The sequence below is a fragment of the Erithacus rubecula genome (assembly GCF_903797595.1).
Source record: "Erithacus rubecula genome assembly, chromosome: 2".
Classification (NCBI taxonomy): domain Eukaryota; kingdom Metazoa; phylum Chordata; class Aves; order Passeriformes; family Muscicapidae; genus Erithacus; species Erithacus rubecula.
Window position 1 is genome coordinate 68,214,909 of NC_136685.1, and position 17,296 is coordinate 68,232,204.

Here is a 17,296-nt window from a genome sequence, read left to right on the forward strand (position 1 = left end):
TTACACATGAGCTGAGGTACAGTTTTAAGTGTCTTTATGCTAGTAGCTGACAATGCAAGATCTTTAGTTTACTTTGGTAAATATTTTAAACGGTAACACATGCTTTTTTTGTCTGTTAATATACAAAATTTGAAAGTTACAATATTCTTCCATGAGGAAAGTGAGCATCATTTTACTGTGTTATTTTGTTGGATTTTTTGGGGAGAAAGAGTAGTAGTCTCTTATTGCTGGATATGTTTTGTCATTTTTACTAAATTTTAGCCTATAACAATGATTTAGTACTTTAAATTAGTCCTTAAATATATTTTGATGATAAATTCTACCAATTACAAGAAGAATTTTTTAATTAAAGACTTCCTAATGGCTGTTGTTTCTCTATGAGTCTTGGTTCTCTTCCTCAAATATGCAGTTGCTAACATTTGTGATAGATGTCCATGCTACCTTTTTTTTTTTTTTAAATTAAGATCATGATATTAAGGACAATATTTTATAGTATTGTGACATGGAAAAGAAAGTTTTATTAAGACATAGAAGCAATATTATATTTTTAATGTAGAGACAAATATTACAGTGTAAAGAGGGAATGGATATACAGTTTTCTGGACAGTGAGAAGTGTCAAGTGATGCAACACTTTTTTATTACTGAAGTGATGCATTAGTAAGAATAAGAGAAATACATTTTTCTCTTAGAATAAAACGTACATGAGCAGAAACCATGGAGAACTAGTGTGGGGATGGGAGAAAATTCAGTATTATTTTTGTGAACATAGCTTAATTTCTTTTTCTTATATTTTTGCAGTTCTGATATCCTTTGTGTGTTGTTATCCATAATGCAATAAAAGTTATTTCTGAAAAATTATGCTTTATTTTATTGGTGGCTTGTTTGCTTTTTTTCCCTAAGATGATGAATTCGCGATTTTTGTGGATTTTTTTTTTACAATAACTAATTTTTCAATGCATGTTTCTTGTCTAGCTGCTAAGGAAAAGGCATATAGGAAATGACATAGTTACCATTGTCTTCCAAGAGCCAGGAGCACTTCCTTTCACTCCAAAAAATATTCGTTCCCACTTTCAACATGTATTTGTCATTGTCAAAGTGCATAATCCTTGCACTGAAAATGTGTGTTATAGGTGAGTAGAGCCTTATAACTATTTAAGTTTGTTACTAAGACTGCAATGCAACTGTGTTTTCGAGATGTTTTGTATTTCTTATAGATATTATGTGCTCAATTTTAAAATTTCTGCTGCACTTCCTTTGAATCTGAAACCCCAGTGTCTCCCTTGCACACATCTAGAGTAATGGAGCACAGTTTGTAGACTCAAAGGGGTATGTGCAGAATTCCATGTGACGGATTTATGGCCACAAAATAGGGATATAACAAGTTAGTGAAAATAAGATTTGCAGACACACCAACAGAAACTAATTTAGAACTTGTATTGTATGTTTCCTTTTTTTGAAAGAAAGTTATTTAAAGTATTTCAGAAGGTTCTTTAACCTGTATGCATCCCTGTATATGACAGCAGGATGAGTCATAGCCTTTAAGCACATGAATGAGAACTTTTGGAGAATGGAAAAAAATTATAAAGCTCAGATGATTTTAAATCTCATGCTTAAGTCACTGCATTGTGAACTTTAGCAATGTCACCATGGTGGAAACACGTTTGTGAATTGATTGGTATTAGTGTCTTTTAGCTGTCTACTAGAATTTAAACTGTCTTTCAGGACTTGATTTTGCTTCAGTAACTGTTTTGTGTTGATTAATGCATAACATTTCCTAAGTTATATTTTTCTTACTATTGAACTCTATCTGTCATTCCTAATTTGACTGTATTTTTGTCAAGCAATTAGTAGTTGTCCCTACTGTGTGCAGTATTTTGAAATTCTTTTTCAGTTGAAATATATTATGTGTATGTCAATTAGAGGTGTAATTGTATCAATTAGGAAATATTCCTATTTTTCTTATATTTTGCCGTGAACTGTCTAAATCAAAAATTGTGTTTTCCAGTTTTGTGAGCATAGATTAGACAGCTTAAACAGGTGGAGAATGCTCCATTATAGTCACGTTTGACACCAATATTTTTTCGTTGAATTCACATGTTGTTGTAGGAGATTTGAGGATAAAAATGGTTTCTATTTTTTCATTTCTTAGTTTTAAGGTGAGTGACAGCTGAAAATGATATATTTACATAAAAATAATTTTAAAAATACTTCTCTAATTAATTTCTTGCAATTCACTTTAATATTTATTCCATTAAGAAAAAGAGATATTGGCACCCTAAGAAGCTATATTCTATACTTTCTGTTTTAGTAAGATACCTCCATAATGTCCTTTATATATTTAAAAGAAGAAAGCCATTCTAAAACAGACAACCCAATCAGTTTTCTTTGATGTGTCTGAAAAGTCTGCAAATTGGCATGTCAAAGCTGTACTTCATTGTGTAAATGGATTGCAGAGGTCACAGTTCTACTCATCATCTGTTTTGGTTTTTTTTTTGAGGGAATTAATTGTTTTGTTGGTTTGTTTTTTTTTTCTCTTTCCAGTGTTGGTGTTTCACGATCAAAAGATGTTCCCTCATTTGGTCCACCCATTCCCAAAGGAGTAACTTTCCCCAAGTCTGCAGTCTTTAGGGACTTCCTTTTAGCCAAAGTTATTAATGCTGAAAATGCAGCACATAAGTCGGAAAAATTTCGAGCCATGGCCACAAGGACACGTCAAGAATACTTGAAAGATCTGGCAGAAAACTTTGTTACCACAGCTACAGTGGACACTTCAGCCAAGTTCAGCTTTATTACTTTAGGGGCAAAAAAGAAGGAAAAAGTGAAACCAAGGAAAGATGCACATCTATTCAGTGTTGGAGCAATTATGTGGAATGTGATTGCCAGAGATTTCGGCCAGTCTGCTGACATTGAATGTCTCCTCGGAATCTCCAATGAGTTTATCATGTTGATTGAAAAGGAATCAAAAAATGTTGTGTTTAACTGCTCCTGCAGAGATGTTATTGGATGGACATCTGGATTAATGAGCATCAAAATATTTTATGAAAGAGGAGAATGTATTCTTCTGTCTGCAGCAGATAATTGTACTGAAGACATCAGAGAAATTGTTCAAAGACTTGAAGTAAGTACTGTTTCTAAACTGGAATTCCAATTTTTTTAATGAACAGTTATTTGTCTATGTCTCCACATTAAGATATAATTAAATATGTTCCATATTTGTAGTTCAGGAATGCTTATAGTCTTCAGAGAGCATTACAAGTAGTAATCTTCACAACAGCATGTAAGATAAATGTTATCAACCTGTTCTTCAGGGCTAAGGTTTCAGATATCATTAATCTGATTACTTGCCTACAGCCATGGATGGTTCCAGTGTTGAAATCAGCACTGAAAAGCTTTTGTCACCTCTTGTAGTAGCCTGTTCTCAAATCACACACTTGTAGGTAGAACTGTCATTAATTTAAAAATATATAAAATCTTAATGAGTAAAATAGTTTGTAATACTTTTTTGTAATAATCCGTGAGAATATTAGCAGAAAATTTTATGTAAGTGGTTCTGCTGATTTGTTCCTCTGTACTGAGAAAGTGCAGAAAATCAAGAAAACTACACCAACTAATGCCAGTTGTAACAGCTGCCTGGATAAAGTTTTTCAGACATTTGATGACCATGTCAGTACTACTGCCCTGTAACTATTTCAGTCAGTTCAAATGAAATTAAAATAACTGCAACGTAAAAGTGCTGATGCATCTAGTGGTTGCACTCCACTCTTTGATCTTAATTTAAGTGATTTAGATAGTTGTAGGGTTTTCTTCCATTTGAAAGCTTGGCACTGAAATCAGCCTGCTTACATTTTCACACTGGAGCAGTTGGATTGCAGGTGATAATGTAGGGCCTCTCCAGTACTGCAGTCTCATTAGCATCACTCAATATTATGCTCTAAATAATAACTTTCTTCCAAAGTACAGTTACTATTTCAAGAGTTGAATGTCTTTAAACTCTTCTTGCTATTCATATTATCTTTTTCAATTGAGGTCTTCAGTTTCACTTCCCTTAGAAAGGTATATCCCTTCTAGAAAATACTGCTCCCATTAGGTCCTGTTAACTGAACAATATATGTTTCTTAACACAAGTGAATAACAAGATTTAAAGTTCTAGTGAAAACTTCTGCTATCATCAGTGACAATTTTTTTTTTTTTTGCTATTTTTCACTTACTCAGTTTTTGCAAAACCTGGAAATAATCCATGTTGCTGAAGACAGATGTTTAAGATTTGGTAATTAAAAACATAAAATGAAATGTTTATGTTTACTTTGATATTTTCTCTTTATTATGGCCAAATTTGAGGTTAAATAATGGCAAATTGGTTAAGCCTCAAATTTAACATCAGTTATTATTAAGGTTACCTGAGTATTAACTTCAAGTATCTATTTTGATGGACTGTCTTTTCTTTCCCTGCTACCTATCCAACATTCATACTAATTAAAAAAGTTAACTATCATTACTTGTTTTTAAGCATTTTTCATCCCTGTTTCTTGCCTCATCTTTTTTTTTTCATTTTCCCCTGTTTCTTCCTCTCTTTTGAAAGCTGCATATAGGTGTTATTTACTGGTTGTTTTATAAAATTGAATGCTTTCTAAATGCTTATTTGGTCCAGAACCATTAGAACCACTAAAAAGTATTTAAAATTCTGATGCCACACTTTATGTGCATGCCTTAAAAACCTTTAAAGTGATTCAGAATGCAGCTAAGGTTAACAGCCATATGTGCCAGCAGATGCTAAACATGAAAGCTCAAACTGTGATGTAATATCAATCTGCAGTGACCAGATGATTAACCCTTTTCAGTCATAAGTTAGAGCATTTCTTAAAACCAGGGATTAGAACATTGTAATTACTAAATGAGATTGTCAAATAAATAACTAGACTTTATTGCTTGGATTTAAATCATGCAGGTTAAAAGGACACCCTTCTGAATATCCAGATTCAGAAAAGGTGTAAAAATCTGGCTTAGACTATGATTTTAGTTTGAATTGAAACAATTAGTCCAGGACTGTAAAAAGAGCTTGTCAGTGTAGACAAATTTCTATTTGTGGGGAAGAGTGTCTAGTAATACACAGTAGAAAGAGCAGCAAACAATGGATTAACTTGGAGGGTTGTGTTGGAAGGCAGGAAAAGCAGTGGTTTTGAGATTTAGGATAATAGGAGATGGCAGGGTCATAGAAGATTAAATGGAAACACTGGATGGATCTGCAGATAAGAATCTGAGTTGACAAAATTTCCTTAGTATTCTGTATATTAGAAAAAAAACCCAAAACCCTCCTCTTCACCTTTTTCATGGTCCTTAGTGGATCTCTGTCTTTAAACTTTTATCTGTTTTAAATGCATTGAAAGAAGCCAACTCTTTGTGGCCATGAGATAAGTGAAGCTGCAACCAAGACAGCAGCACTGTTTAATGTGACATGACTATGTAATATGCAGTGTTATCTTTAGGGAATATGCACTTGGGAAGGATTACATCTCCTGGAGTGCTTCCCATTGGGAATAGATGAGTCTTTGGCAGGAATCTTTGTCTTTCTTCTCTTTTTACTTTTGAGTATTAAACTAAATTGAATAAGAAATTTTGAGTGCTCTAAGTTGGGGAAATCCATATACTTTTGGCTGGTGCATTCATTTTGCAGTGATCTATAATTGTGACATAATGATAAAGAGGTGTCAGCCCCCCCAAAAAGAATATTAGGTAGCTTCATAAGGAAAAAATTCCATCCTTTAGCTGGACTCTTGACTGCAATAGCATGTTCTTCTTTTTGCTGCATGACTAAATGTATATTTTAAAAACTTATGATGGAAGTGTAGGTAATGAAGAGCTGAAAATTTCCTTTTCACTTGTCTAGTTCACAAATTATGAAAGGATTTTTTTCTTACTGAAATTTAGTCACAAAAGAGCTAGGTTAACAGTATGTTAAAGTTTCCAGTATGCTAAATAGTTATAATGCTATATGCAGAGTTATAAGCACAATAGAAAGTTCTATTTTAAAAGGAAAGTTTCTAAACGGCACTAAAACCTCAGAGCTGAAAAGTGACACAGGAAATAACTGCTTTGTTTTTGTTATGAAAACCCAGAACTGACTTTGTAAACAAAGTCACCAGAGTACATTTTAGACATTCAATAATGGCTTTAACATTTTAACTTTGAAACCTACATCTCCAGAAGTAACTGGAAAGATATGAATTCAAATTTCTGGGCAATAATTCTCAGGATATCTGATCCTTGCAATATCTTCAATATTTCACAATTCACAGAGGATTATCCCTTAATGAATGAGGGCTAATTGTGTTTCTTTACCTCACAAGTTAAAAGCATGAGCATACACCAGATCAGCTAAATTAAAATAACTCATGGGTTTGTGGTACTTTGTTCTCGTTTGTGCAAATTTTAATTTTTTCTGATGAGTGACAGATATCCATATAGAAATATTCTATAAAGAAAATAGTGCTTTGAAATGTACTAAGGTACCAAATCTCATGAGCTGTACAGTCCCACTCCCTCCTCATGTATCCCTGAATAAGGTTGGGCTATTCTGCTGTGGCAAGCACACAATAAACTTGTAAGCTAGCCTGCCTGGATTCTGGCTCAAGCAGGTGATGGAGAGCAAGAGTGACTTTTCCAAAATAGCCTCCTGCATTAAACTCAAACCATGAAACAGCCTTTGCAGAGATCTGTCCTGCACAGCTGGCAGTAAAGAACACTGGCCTCCTGTCTATTTTTGTGATGCACACTAAACTCAGCCATAAACAGCATGAACACCTTTGTGAAACAAGGTAGGGTGTGCTGTGGAACTGCTCTTAATGTACCATGACCTTGGGAAGATCCTTTGATCTGTATTGTACCATATACATCTCTAAAAGGCAGGTATTGGCCTTGGTGGAGTGTTCATGGGAGATCTTTGATACACAGAGATTTTTGATAATGTCTCATAGTGGTTGAGTTTTTGTTCTAATTGAATTAATGAAGCTAAATACATACTGGTTTTGTGACACTGACAAAAGAGAAGGGTGGGGTAACTCTTAAACTTCCTTGTAATGTGGGCTAGAATTTTCTCTTCTGAGTGTGGTGCAGTATCCCTGCTTACAGGCTGTTGTAGGATTATGATCTACTTGGCAACATTGTTGAAAACTTGTTTCACAATATTTATAGAAATGAACCTGTTTAGCAAAATCTGAATTTGAAGTATTTTGACTGTTCTGTATAATGACAGTTACTCTTCACTGAATATGAGAAAAGTAATTTCTTTGTTTCTAAGTTTCCCAGTGACCTGGAAACTCTCATCCCATTTTAGTGATATCCTCATGTGGAGATGATAGTAGTTAGGAATCTGCCTATGAAGCAAAATAAATTAGTATTTTCTTCTTTGCTATTTTCTGGAGGAAAACAAGCTGCTAGAACTGAGGATCTTCACTCAGTTTGGCTCATGTTATCTCTCAGGTTTAATACTCTTTAATGCTGAATAAAAAACGCCTGCCCACCAGCAGTCAGCCAAAAAAGAATGAAGTAATTCACAGGGCATAATTTTTCTTGGTTTGTGTTTTGAAACTAAACCAGCTGTAAAGTTTTCAGCAAGATATAAATGGCATTGTGCTAATGTTGGCCAAGGGGGAAGAACTTGGGATGGGTCAGCTGACCGCCCTGGGGATGTCATGTCAGGTTTTTAGCGTCATGAAATGTTTCATTCATTTTGTTTTATGCTGAAACCTTCATTCAAACGTAAACGTTCAGATAATTTAATGTTAATATATTAAAGATACTCAATATCAGGCCATGCATGACTTTGTAATGTTTGTGTGCCCTGACAATTGCCTGACAATCTGGTGCTTCCTCAGATAGTGACCAGAGGATGTGAAACCACGGAAATGACCCTGCGGAGAAACGGGCTGGGCCAGCTCGGGTTCCACGTGAACTTTGAAGGGATAGTGGCAGACGTGGAGCCCTTTGGATTTGCATGGAAAGCAGGGCTACGGCAAGGGAGCCGCCTGGTCGAGATCTGCAAAGTGGCCGTGGCAACTCTGACCCACGAGCAGATGATCGACCTCTTGCGCACGTCGGTGACAGTGAAAGTGGTGATTATCCAACCGCACGAGGATGGAGCGCCCAGAAGGTAACGAGCAGCAGTGCTCAGTGAAACAGCTGCACCTCCTTGGGGTTTTGGGCTCTCCTCCTGCTTAAACCATGGCTTGCTGAAGGCCTTCAGTAAATGGATGTTGTCCGTCATGTTGGGTGATAATGTCGTTGAGTCTTAAAGTAGTTTTTTCCTCAAAACCCATATTGACTTGTTATAGAAGATAAAATAAGATCCTACCAGAAATTTAATGGAAAATTTACTTTTAAAGGGTAGGAAGTAAACTTCATTATATCCTGACTGAGCTGTCCTGAAAGCTGATGTTACTTCTTTTCTTCCACGAAAGAGTTTTGTGTTTTAATGCTGAATTTAAAAATGTGGAATCCTTTTCATGAAATTACACTTTGTCCATCTTTGAGATTGCTCCAAATCCTGACTATTGGAAAACATAAGTTTTATTTTTTTTCTTATGTTGAAATTTAATTAAAATAGTGAATTGCTAAGTCCTAGAGTTCTACTCACTTTCTACAAATATCTAATTTATTCACATTAAATAGTGAATTACATCAATGAATTTATCATTTAAAGCAGAGAAATCTTATTGCAACATGAAATAGATGCTCATACTCAGGACTGTAGTAACAATCATTACAGTGACTGTACCAGTGTTTTCGGGGATGAAGTGCATTTTTCTTTCATCAGTGTTCCTTTTTTGGTGACAAAAGATTTTTTTTTTTTGTATTTTTTTAATATTACGAGGCACAGGAGGAAAAAATTGAAACTTTGTAGTAGTGTGACTTTATTTCTCACACACCTTGTCTAGTCAGTGTTAATTTGGCTCCTTCTAAATGAGAACTGTACCAGAGTAAATTTAATTACTTCTCTTCTTGTAGCAGGCCAAATTTAAATCTCTTGTTGATTTTTAATTCAACAGAAAAAAACATTAGATGTGTTGCTTTTGGCAAGACAGCAAGCAATAAAATTTTACGTAGCGTGCCGCGCTGTGAAGTCGATGCCAGCTGTATGGGAATGCTGTTTAATTGGTGGCAATTCTCCAAGTAGTCATTGGCCTGATGTATGACACACAAGGGCTGTCCCCTGCCCCAACCTGCACTGTGATGCCTCCCTTTCTGAACAAAATGCCTGTGAATGTAGAATACCAACATTTTGCTTAGTTGGATAGAAATTTGCAATTAAGCCTCTCTTTGCTTAGCTTTGCTATTCTCACCATCTGCTTCTGGGTATGAATTTTCACTGGCTTGTTTGGTATACATTTCCAAGCTGTTTACAGAATATGAGCCTAATGAGCTGATCCTTTTATATTGAAGGTAAAAATGTGTATTTTATAGGCCCTGATAGAAAAATACAAACTGTATGAACTGCTTATATTGTCTTTGATATAAATCTTCTAAAGTGTTTAAATCCCAGATCAGTGTGATACATAGCACCGAAGTCTGTGTGTAGGAGGAGTTTGAACTGAGTGTTGCCACACTGAAAAAAATCTGCAAAAACTGCTTCTCTTTATAATTTTAAGCATTTTTAAAATTGTGACGAATTACTAAGAAAAATGAATTTTTAAAACTATGTGTCTATTCTAAAATTTTGAAAAAACACGTGTAAGTTCTTTTCAGCTTCACCTTTCTAGTATAAATATATGTATATATATATATATAAAAGACATGTCTCTCTCTCAAATATCAATTTCCCACAGAAAACTGCTAATTTTCCCTTGGATATTCCCAAAAAAATGATTAGTGATTTCAACTGTCCAGTCTCTGGAGGGTTTTGAGCTTGCCTTTTTGCAGTGTTTATAACCAAACAGAGCAGAGATAAAGCAGTTATAGATATTGCATGACAAGTCTGAGAATTTCAGTTGACAAATAAGATCTTTGACTTTGTTTGTAAAATATATTAATGAATGAGGGAAAAGAGGAGAGGGCAGAAAGGGATAAATTATCCTTTTTGGGATATTTTTCAGGAAAAAAGATAGCCTATCACTGCTACTTACTATTTAAAACTTATGGAAATCCATCTCCCTGTCTCCTACTCAGTTTCTTCTCTTAGCCTTCTGCAGGTTCTTGTCACAGAAACTGAGAATAGCTGAGGTTGGGAAGGAGCTCTGCAGGTTTGGGTCCAACCCTGTTGCTCAAAGCAAGGTCAGCCAGAGCAGATTGCTCATGGACATGTTCACTGGGCTTTGTATATCTCCAAGGATGGAGATTCAAAAATTCAGTATTTTAATTTTGGTATGCAATTCTTTCAGCAAGAAAAGTTTTTATGTGTACTCAAATGGAACTTCCTGTACTTCACTTTTGCACCTTGACTCCTGTTTTTCCACTAGATACAATTCTTAGTCTGTCATCTTTTTTCCTTAATCACCCCATTAGATATTTTAAACACATTGGTAAAATCCCTCCTGAGCCTTCTCTTTCCCTGGCTGAATGATACCAGCACTCTCATTCTCTCCTTGTGTTTCAGATGCTCTTATCCCTTAAATCATCTTTGATCCTTTGCTGGACTTGCTCCATATGTTCATGTCTCTCTTGTAGTCTGGTATCAGGTTTACTCAGAAATTTACAGGTAGTAGTTTTGGATGTAAAACAGGACTATCTGAAGAACTAAAATCCATTTCACCTTTGCTTGACAAGGAATGTTCTGTCCTTGGAGAGTCCATGCATGGTGGAACAGGATAGAATCAAACCTCTGTGAGTGATTCCAAGCACATACCTCCTATAAACATTTAAGGCAGGTGTGACAGCTTGTCAGGAGGGAATTTTTTTGTATCAAGTAGCTGTAATAATTATCAAATAACACTCAAAGCAGACATACACATATTTTTGTCATATTTGGGAGTGCATCCATTCTTGACCCACACTTTACAAGTGTCTAGGAAAATGATGGTTAAAAAGCAGGAGTAAGCTTATATCTATGCTCCAGTACTTATTGCTTTTATTCACAGCTGGTTTTAGAGGTTTTCTGCTAAGAAATGATGCACCAGACTATCTGACATAGGTAGGAAAGTACATTTGGAGGCTGAAATAAGTCCCTTGAAAGTTTGACTCATCCTGCAGTTTATATGATCTTCTGGCAGTTGGGATGGCTTTTCTTCTCTGTGTTTTAACCTGGTTTCTTGGAGTACATACTGGTAGTTTGTTCTTTTGTTCCAGTTTTTGGTTTTAGTTTTTTGTTTGTTTTTTTTTTACTTAAATGGCATAGTGTAGGGTTTCAAATTCAGCCACTAAGATTTTTGTCCACAGTGCATAGATATAAAAATGCATTCATCTTTGTTTCTAAAAGGATCAGTTGCATTAAAAATGTACATACATTTGCAAGCATATAAATATAATTAAAAAAAAATTTAAAAAGCTGAGTTTCATGAAAAAATCCAAATGTATAGCTTTATTAATGCCTTTTATTTTCTGGGATAATCAGCTGATTTCCACTTCTTGAAAGACTAGTTTCTGCTTAGCTTTGTCTTCTGAGTTTTATGAATACAAAACAATGAGGAATTTATCTTTGTTTCTTACTAGTACTGGTTCCTTGCTGGGATCAAATTCTTTGTGAATTTACACAGATTGGACATGAGTGCCATGGAGTGTCTGGGGAATTATGTCCTTCCAGTGAAAATGAGTTTCAAGTGTGCAGGGGTGTTTCTAAAGCCGTCCCTTGAAAAATCATCAGCCAAAGTGGAGATATTTAATCAAATTCTTGACTTGATTTTTTTGTCTGTCAGCTTACCCACAAATAATTTTCAATCCAGCATTTTAAAAGAAAAGCAACAAAATGAAGTGTACACCCACTGAGAATAAACTATTAGCAATAACCTATTAACAAGGATTTTTTTTCCTGCAAACTGTCTTCTATTCATTTATTTCAGCATAAAATAAACTATTTGAATGTTGAAGGTGCTTACAAAGGAATGTTACAATCTGATTAGGAAATTACAGGGGAAAATTCTCCTAAGTAAATGTCTTCCATTACTTAATGTAGGTCCTCTACTGAAGTCTTGGCAATAGTATATGCAAAAGTAATCATGGAATAAGGCCTTTCATTTACTATCCTGTAAAATTCATGAACTTGAGACAAAGGTCCTGCTGTTTTCAGTTTGCTCCAGCAATTAAATAATCATGCACAAATTGGTGCAGAAATCAAAATTAATTGTGTGGCATCAGGTTGATATTTAGATATAAAGAAGAAATTGCTATTTAAAACATGAATTCTTTAGATGATACAGTGGTATTAGAACAAATATGTTGGCCATTGTTTTCAGATCTGAATAAGTATTCTTGTGTCATATTTGTTTCTGTGCTAAGTCTGTCCCTTCAGAATTGTTGATTTGGGATTGTGTGCATTTGAACAGAATAATGGTGCTCATTCTGATTTGCTTTCACTGGTGGTGTTACAGCAGTGTTCAAGGACACTATATCCTTAATCAGCCAAATCCAATCAAGGAATTCAAGCACTTCTAAATCTATTTTAAACTGTAGATTTTGCTGGATTCTTTTTTACTACATTTTACCTATGTGTTTGTCTTACTTCAACTACCATTTTATATAAAAAAGCAATTGCTTGAGAACTGATGCAGAAACAATTTCGATGAAATTTAGAAAGCAAACAGAACTTTAGAACTTTAGAAAGCAAAATTTCCAGGGCTAGCTATAAACAGAAGCTGGAGAGCTGAGGAGCAGTAGTTTCCACTGTTTGTCTGAACAAGCAAGAGATTCTTTTTCTGCTGTTGTAGGTAGTTTAGAAAATGGAAATACTTTACTAACTATGACTGAAACTGCCTGTGGGCCATTTTTAAGTACTACTGCAATCCTTCTGAGGTTGTTTTATTCTTTTGAACCTTGCAAACTCCTTCTTACAAATAAAATAGACGTAATGACTTATTTTCTAGTCCTGAAGCTTGTTCCACTTGAATGGTTATGATTTCTTTGGAAGAATTGTCTTTCTGGAGCTTTTAGAAAGTATCAGATAGCCAGCAGAGTATAGAATGGAAAATGCTTTTAGGAAGGGGAAGAGGCTACTGTGTGGAGGAGTTGTTATTGTGTCAGGGGTACTTGACATAAGCTGCTGGGATAGGGCCTTGAGATTCTTAATGATTATTTACTTATTTAATAAATTAAGTCACCTAAGCTGGAAAGAAGCCAAGTCTAATATCACAAGGGCAGGTTTAAGCAGCAAAACCTAAAACTGAATGTTTTGTTGTAAAAGTAGAATTTGGATGTACCAAACCTTTTAATTACCATCCCTGCTACTATTTTAAGAAGGTTGAAAATACCTGAAATGTCTAGATTCTGATGTTTTATAGAAGTAACTGAAAGAACTATCACTGAGAAAATGTAATTATACTAAGTAGAAGCTGTACTACTTGCAAAAATTAATCCTCTCTACCCCCCCAAAAAAAAATTAAATGGTAGAAAATGCTTAATTGTTTCTTATACAGATAAAGTATTGATTTTTTTCTTACTGAGTTATGAATGAACTTATAATAGTGGTTAATTATAATTGCTAAAGTTAATTATGTGTACAGTTGTTACAGTTGAGCAGGAAAAAAACCCTAAATGCCTGGCAAACCACTGTTTTTGTCTATTGAGAGGTGCGAAGAAGAGTTCCAGACTTCTGTTTTCTTTTCTTCTTACTTCTCTCAAATCATGGAATCATATTAGAGTCATAGAATGTTGTGGCTTAGAAAGGGCCTCAAAGATCATCTAGTTCTCTAATATTGTCTGTATTTCTCTTTTCATGTAGCAGTACAGATATAGAGGCTCTTTAGGAAGCCTCTGAATTGCTTGTCAGCTCACCAACACAAAGGTTCATTTTTAAAACTGAGTAGTAATAAAGTAGTAAAAATTCAGAAGGACAATGAGTTTATCTTCAAGGAGGAGGGATTGGCAGCTTCATCTCTTTAGCTCCATGGAGGGACTGTCAGAGAGTCATCATTTCCCTTAAACCAAAGTGGTAGGGTGGGCAGCAGCCCTGTCTGAGGTTGCTGTAAGCAATCTCATACAACTGTTGTGGTATGAAATTACTAAAGTGTAAAATTGATTTAATTTCAATTTTTTTTGTATTATGTGTGAGTACTGTTAATAGGTTTCTGAGATATCAGAACTTGGAATTTTTGTCTTGGCTTTTTGACTAAAATTCTCTTAGATCATTTCAGTATTATGCAGTGTATTATGCTGTAACTAATACAGGGGGTCAGTGGAGTTGAGATATTACCTCCAGCAGGTACTTCACAGTGTCAGGGAAGGAAAAACCTTCTCTTAACTAACTACATCCCAAGTCTCAGCAAAACCAAGCTACTAAATTCTGCTTCTCAATTAAATCTCTATAATTATATGAAATTAATCTGTGTTTTATTATGTGGATTTAATAGATTGCACAACGAGTCCTCAGGCTCATTGTGTCACTTTGGGCACTGCTGTAGTGTAAGAACGAACATGCACTCTAATGGAAGTGATTGTTTGCAGAAACAAAGTTTGAGTAAGCAGAATGCAGTTGATGTACTGCTGCATAAAGGCTCTTTCTTGAGCAGAATTAGATATGTGGTATTGAAATGGTGATAGTAGGGGATAACTTACCAGTGTAATAAACTGATGCACACCAATGATTCCTTCTCTATCCCTGCATTTCCTTGCAATACGTTAAACTCGAGTTAAATTGTAACCAGGTATTTCAGTTATGTCGATACCCTAACAAATTGTTCATGCTGGAAATCTGGAGGTAGCTGGGCTCCAAATACTGAAGTTATACCCAGTCACAGGATTTAGCAGATTTTGTGTAGCTATCAAGCTGACAGGGTGCTGATCATGGTGCATGGAAGCATCCATCTGTTCCACAGAGATGGATATTTACTGAGTTTAACTGGACTCCCTGCCTAATGTGGACCCTTCACAGAGCCTATTACAGAGCCTTTATATGGAATCTGAAACTAATATTGAAAGGTTTGGTTAATGTACTTTAAAAATCTAATGGACTGCTTGATAATTCTTTCAGAACATAATGCTCCTTGCTGGAACATTTGAAAATTGCAGATTTTTATAGTGGACTCTTAAATTTTATTAAGTTGTCATGGCTTGCTGGCTGTGTCATAGAGTCATGCTATCTTTAATTGCAGAGTGGATTTATTAACCAAATTTTTGATAGGATAGTATAGCTCTTGAACCAAAGGTATTAGTAGGAGTCTGTGCTTTATGTTGAAGCATTGATTTAATTATCACCAAACTATGGTGAAGGGTGAGAAGTGCTATAATTTCTGATATATGGATAAGATGTGGTTACATTTGCTTGTTAAATATTGTGAGTCTGTTTTTCAAATGTTACATTGAATATTATTTGTGAAAGGCATTTTGTAACCTGTACTTGTTTAACATAAATTTCAGTATATTTTTAATACCATAAAATAGAGATTTGTCTTTATGTTTCTTTTAAAGTGAATTTCAAAGAAATATATAAAATTAAAATTTAAAAGCTATCATTCAGTGCCAGTACCAATGTATATTCTTGCACTGGTGGAATAAGTAACAAAATTATAAGTAAAAGATAAAGATCAAATTACATATTTAAGAGAGAATTGCATTTAATTTTGTGGGGTTTTTTTTCATGCAAGATAACTTAGGGTTTGATCCATGGCAGGGAGTGGAGGTGGGGATTGCAGACATGAAGTAATTCCATCTCTGTCTTCCTGATACAGGAGGGAGCTACAATTGCAACTTCACCTATCTCAGTATGCAGCAGTATCTGTTCTTTAGGCAGTGCTCGTGAAGCAATGAAGCATATTTTTTCATATAAATGTTGAAGTGATTGGTTTGGTACTTTTAAATTAAGATTTAAAAGCCTAAGTGACAAAAGAAGCAATCTGAAACCATGGAAATTCTTTTTTGAGCCAGTTAAAACAAGCATTCTAGGGCTCTGTTTTGTATTCATAAGCAACACTGCTGAATTTTTATAGTGATTTGAAACAAGGTTGTTTTGTAAGCCTTTTTCTGCACAAACTGTATCCTCAATGTTTTATTTTTTCTTCATTTGTAGGAAGAATATGTTTTCCTGATGCAAACACAAAATTTTACAAAATTTTCAGTTCTTACTCATTCTGGGAAAGCTTATTGTGTACTATTATTATATTATGCTTTTGTTAATTAGTCAGCAAGCCAAGTCAAAGTAAATAGTCCCTTTTGCTTTTGAAACCCACGGCTATTTTTGCAGCATTTAAAGTACTTTACAGAGAGTATCTAATGAGAGGTGCAGTCACAATTATGTGCTATAACTTTCTCAATTACCAAGATGAACTGTAAAATTGTTATCTTAATAACAGAAGTTGGGGAGGGGATGGTTTGTTTCTAATGTCTAAAGCCTATAGGAATGAAGAAGGGGGTGAAACAATAAGAAAATAGCAGAAGGCGGATAGAAGTTTTAGCCTACATAATTAACTTCTTCATCAAATAGTGGAAAACTTGGTATGTATGGTCACATGAAAAGTTTTGCAGTGCACCAAACTAATATTAACCTTGCTGTGCTATTTCTGCATTTTTTGATTGGTTTGTTTTGTATGTAAAAGTTTATACTTAAAAACAGAAAAAGGAAAAAAGGGATCACAGTTGCATTGCTGGAGTCTATTGTCTCCTACACCTTCTTTGTTGCAGGCAGTGAATGAGGCAGGAACTTGTATGAAGGCAAGAATGATTTTGGAACATAAGCCATTGAAAATCACAGTGGAGAAATATATTCTATATATGCTTCAGCAGAAGAGTTTGCACAGTGCAAATTCTGTGCAATTCACTTGACCTTTTTTCTTGGTATTCCTCATTCTAAGAGCGCAACATGTGATTCTCAGAAGTGTGGAACAAGTTTTAAAAATCGATACATGGACTGAGGTGGTTTGAAGTAGTGTTCTGAATAACTATGGCATTTCAGGGTGAGGGGAAGGCTAGAGATATACCAAATTGACCCTCTGAAACCATGTGATAATTTTGTAACAGTGATTTCTCTGTAGCACCATTCTGTGTCTCTGAGAAGAGATTAATAGGATTGTTTTACCTCCTTAGGGAAGCTCAACCCAGAAAATCATGATTGCAAAATTCTTTGATGCCTCCCACATGTCCAACTGTGATTTGTCAGCAGAGGTTGGACATGTCAGATCATATTGGTGCATCTTACAGTGATATTTCTGATAAAAGAGCAACATT

General features: G+C 34.9%; 1 protein-coding gene across 2 annotated transcripts in view; it reads left to right on the forward strand.

Moving 5' to 3' along the window:
• Positions 1 to 17,296, forward strand: part of SIPA1L2 (signal induced proliferation associated 1 like 2) — a 72,528-nt gene that overhangs the window by 23,289 nt on the left and 31,943 nt on the right. For both annotated transcript variants that reach the window (XM_079297962.1, XM_079297963.1), the window contains exons 6-8: positions 974 to 1,131; positions 2,543 to 3,119; positions 7,873 to 8,147. In XM_079297962.1, coding sequence (XP_079154088.1) covers positions 974 to 1,131; positions 2,543 to 3,119; positions 7,873 to 8,147 — 1,010 coding nt within the window. The remainder of the gene's footprint in view (positions 1 to 973; positions 1,132 to 2,542; positions 3,120 to 7,872; positions 8,148 to 17,296) is intronic.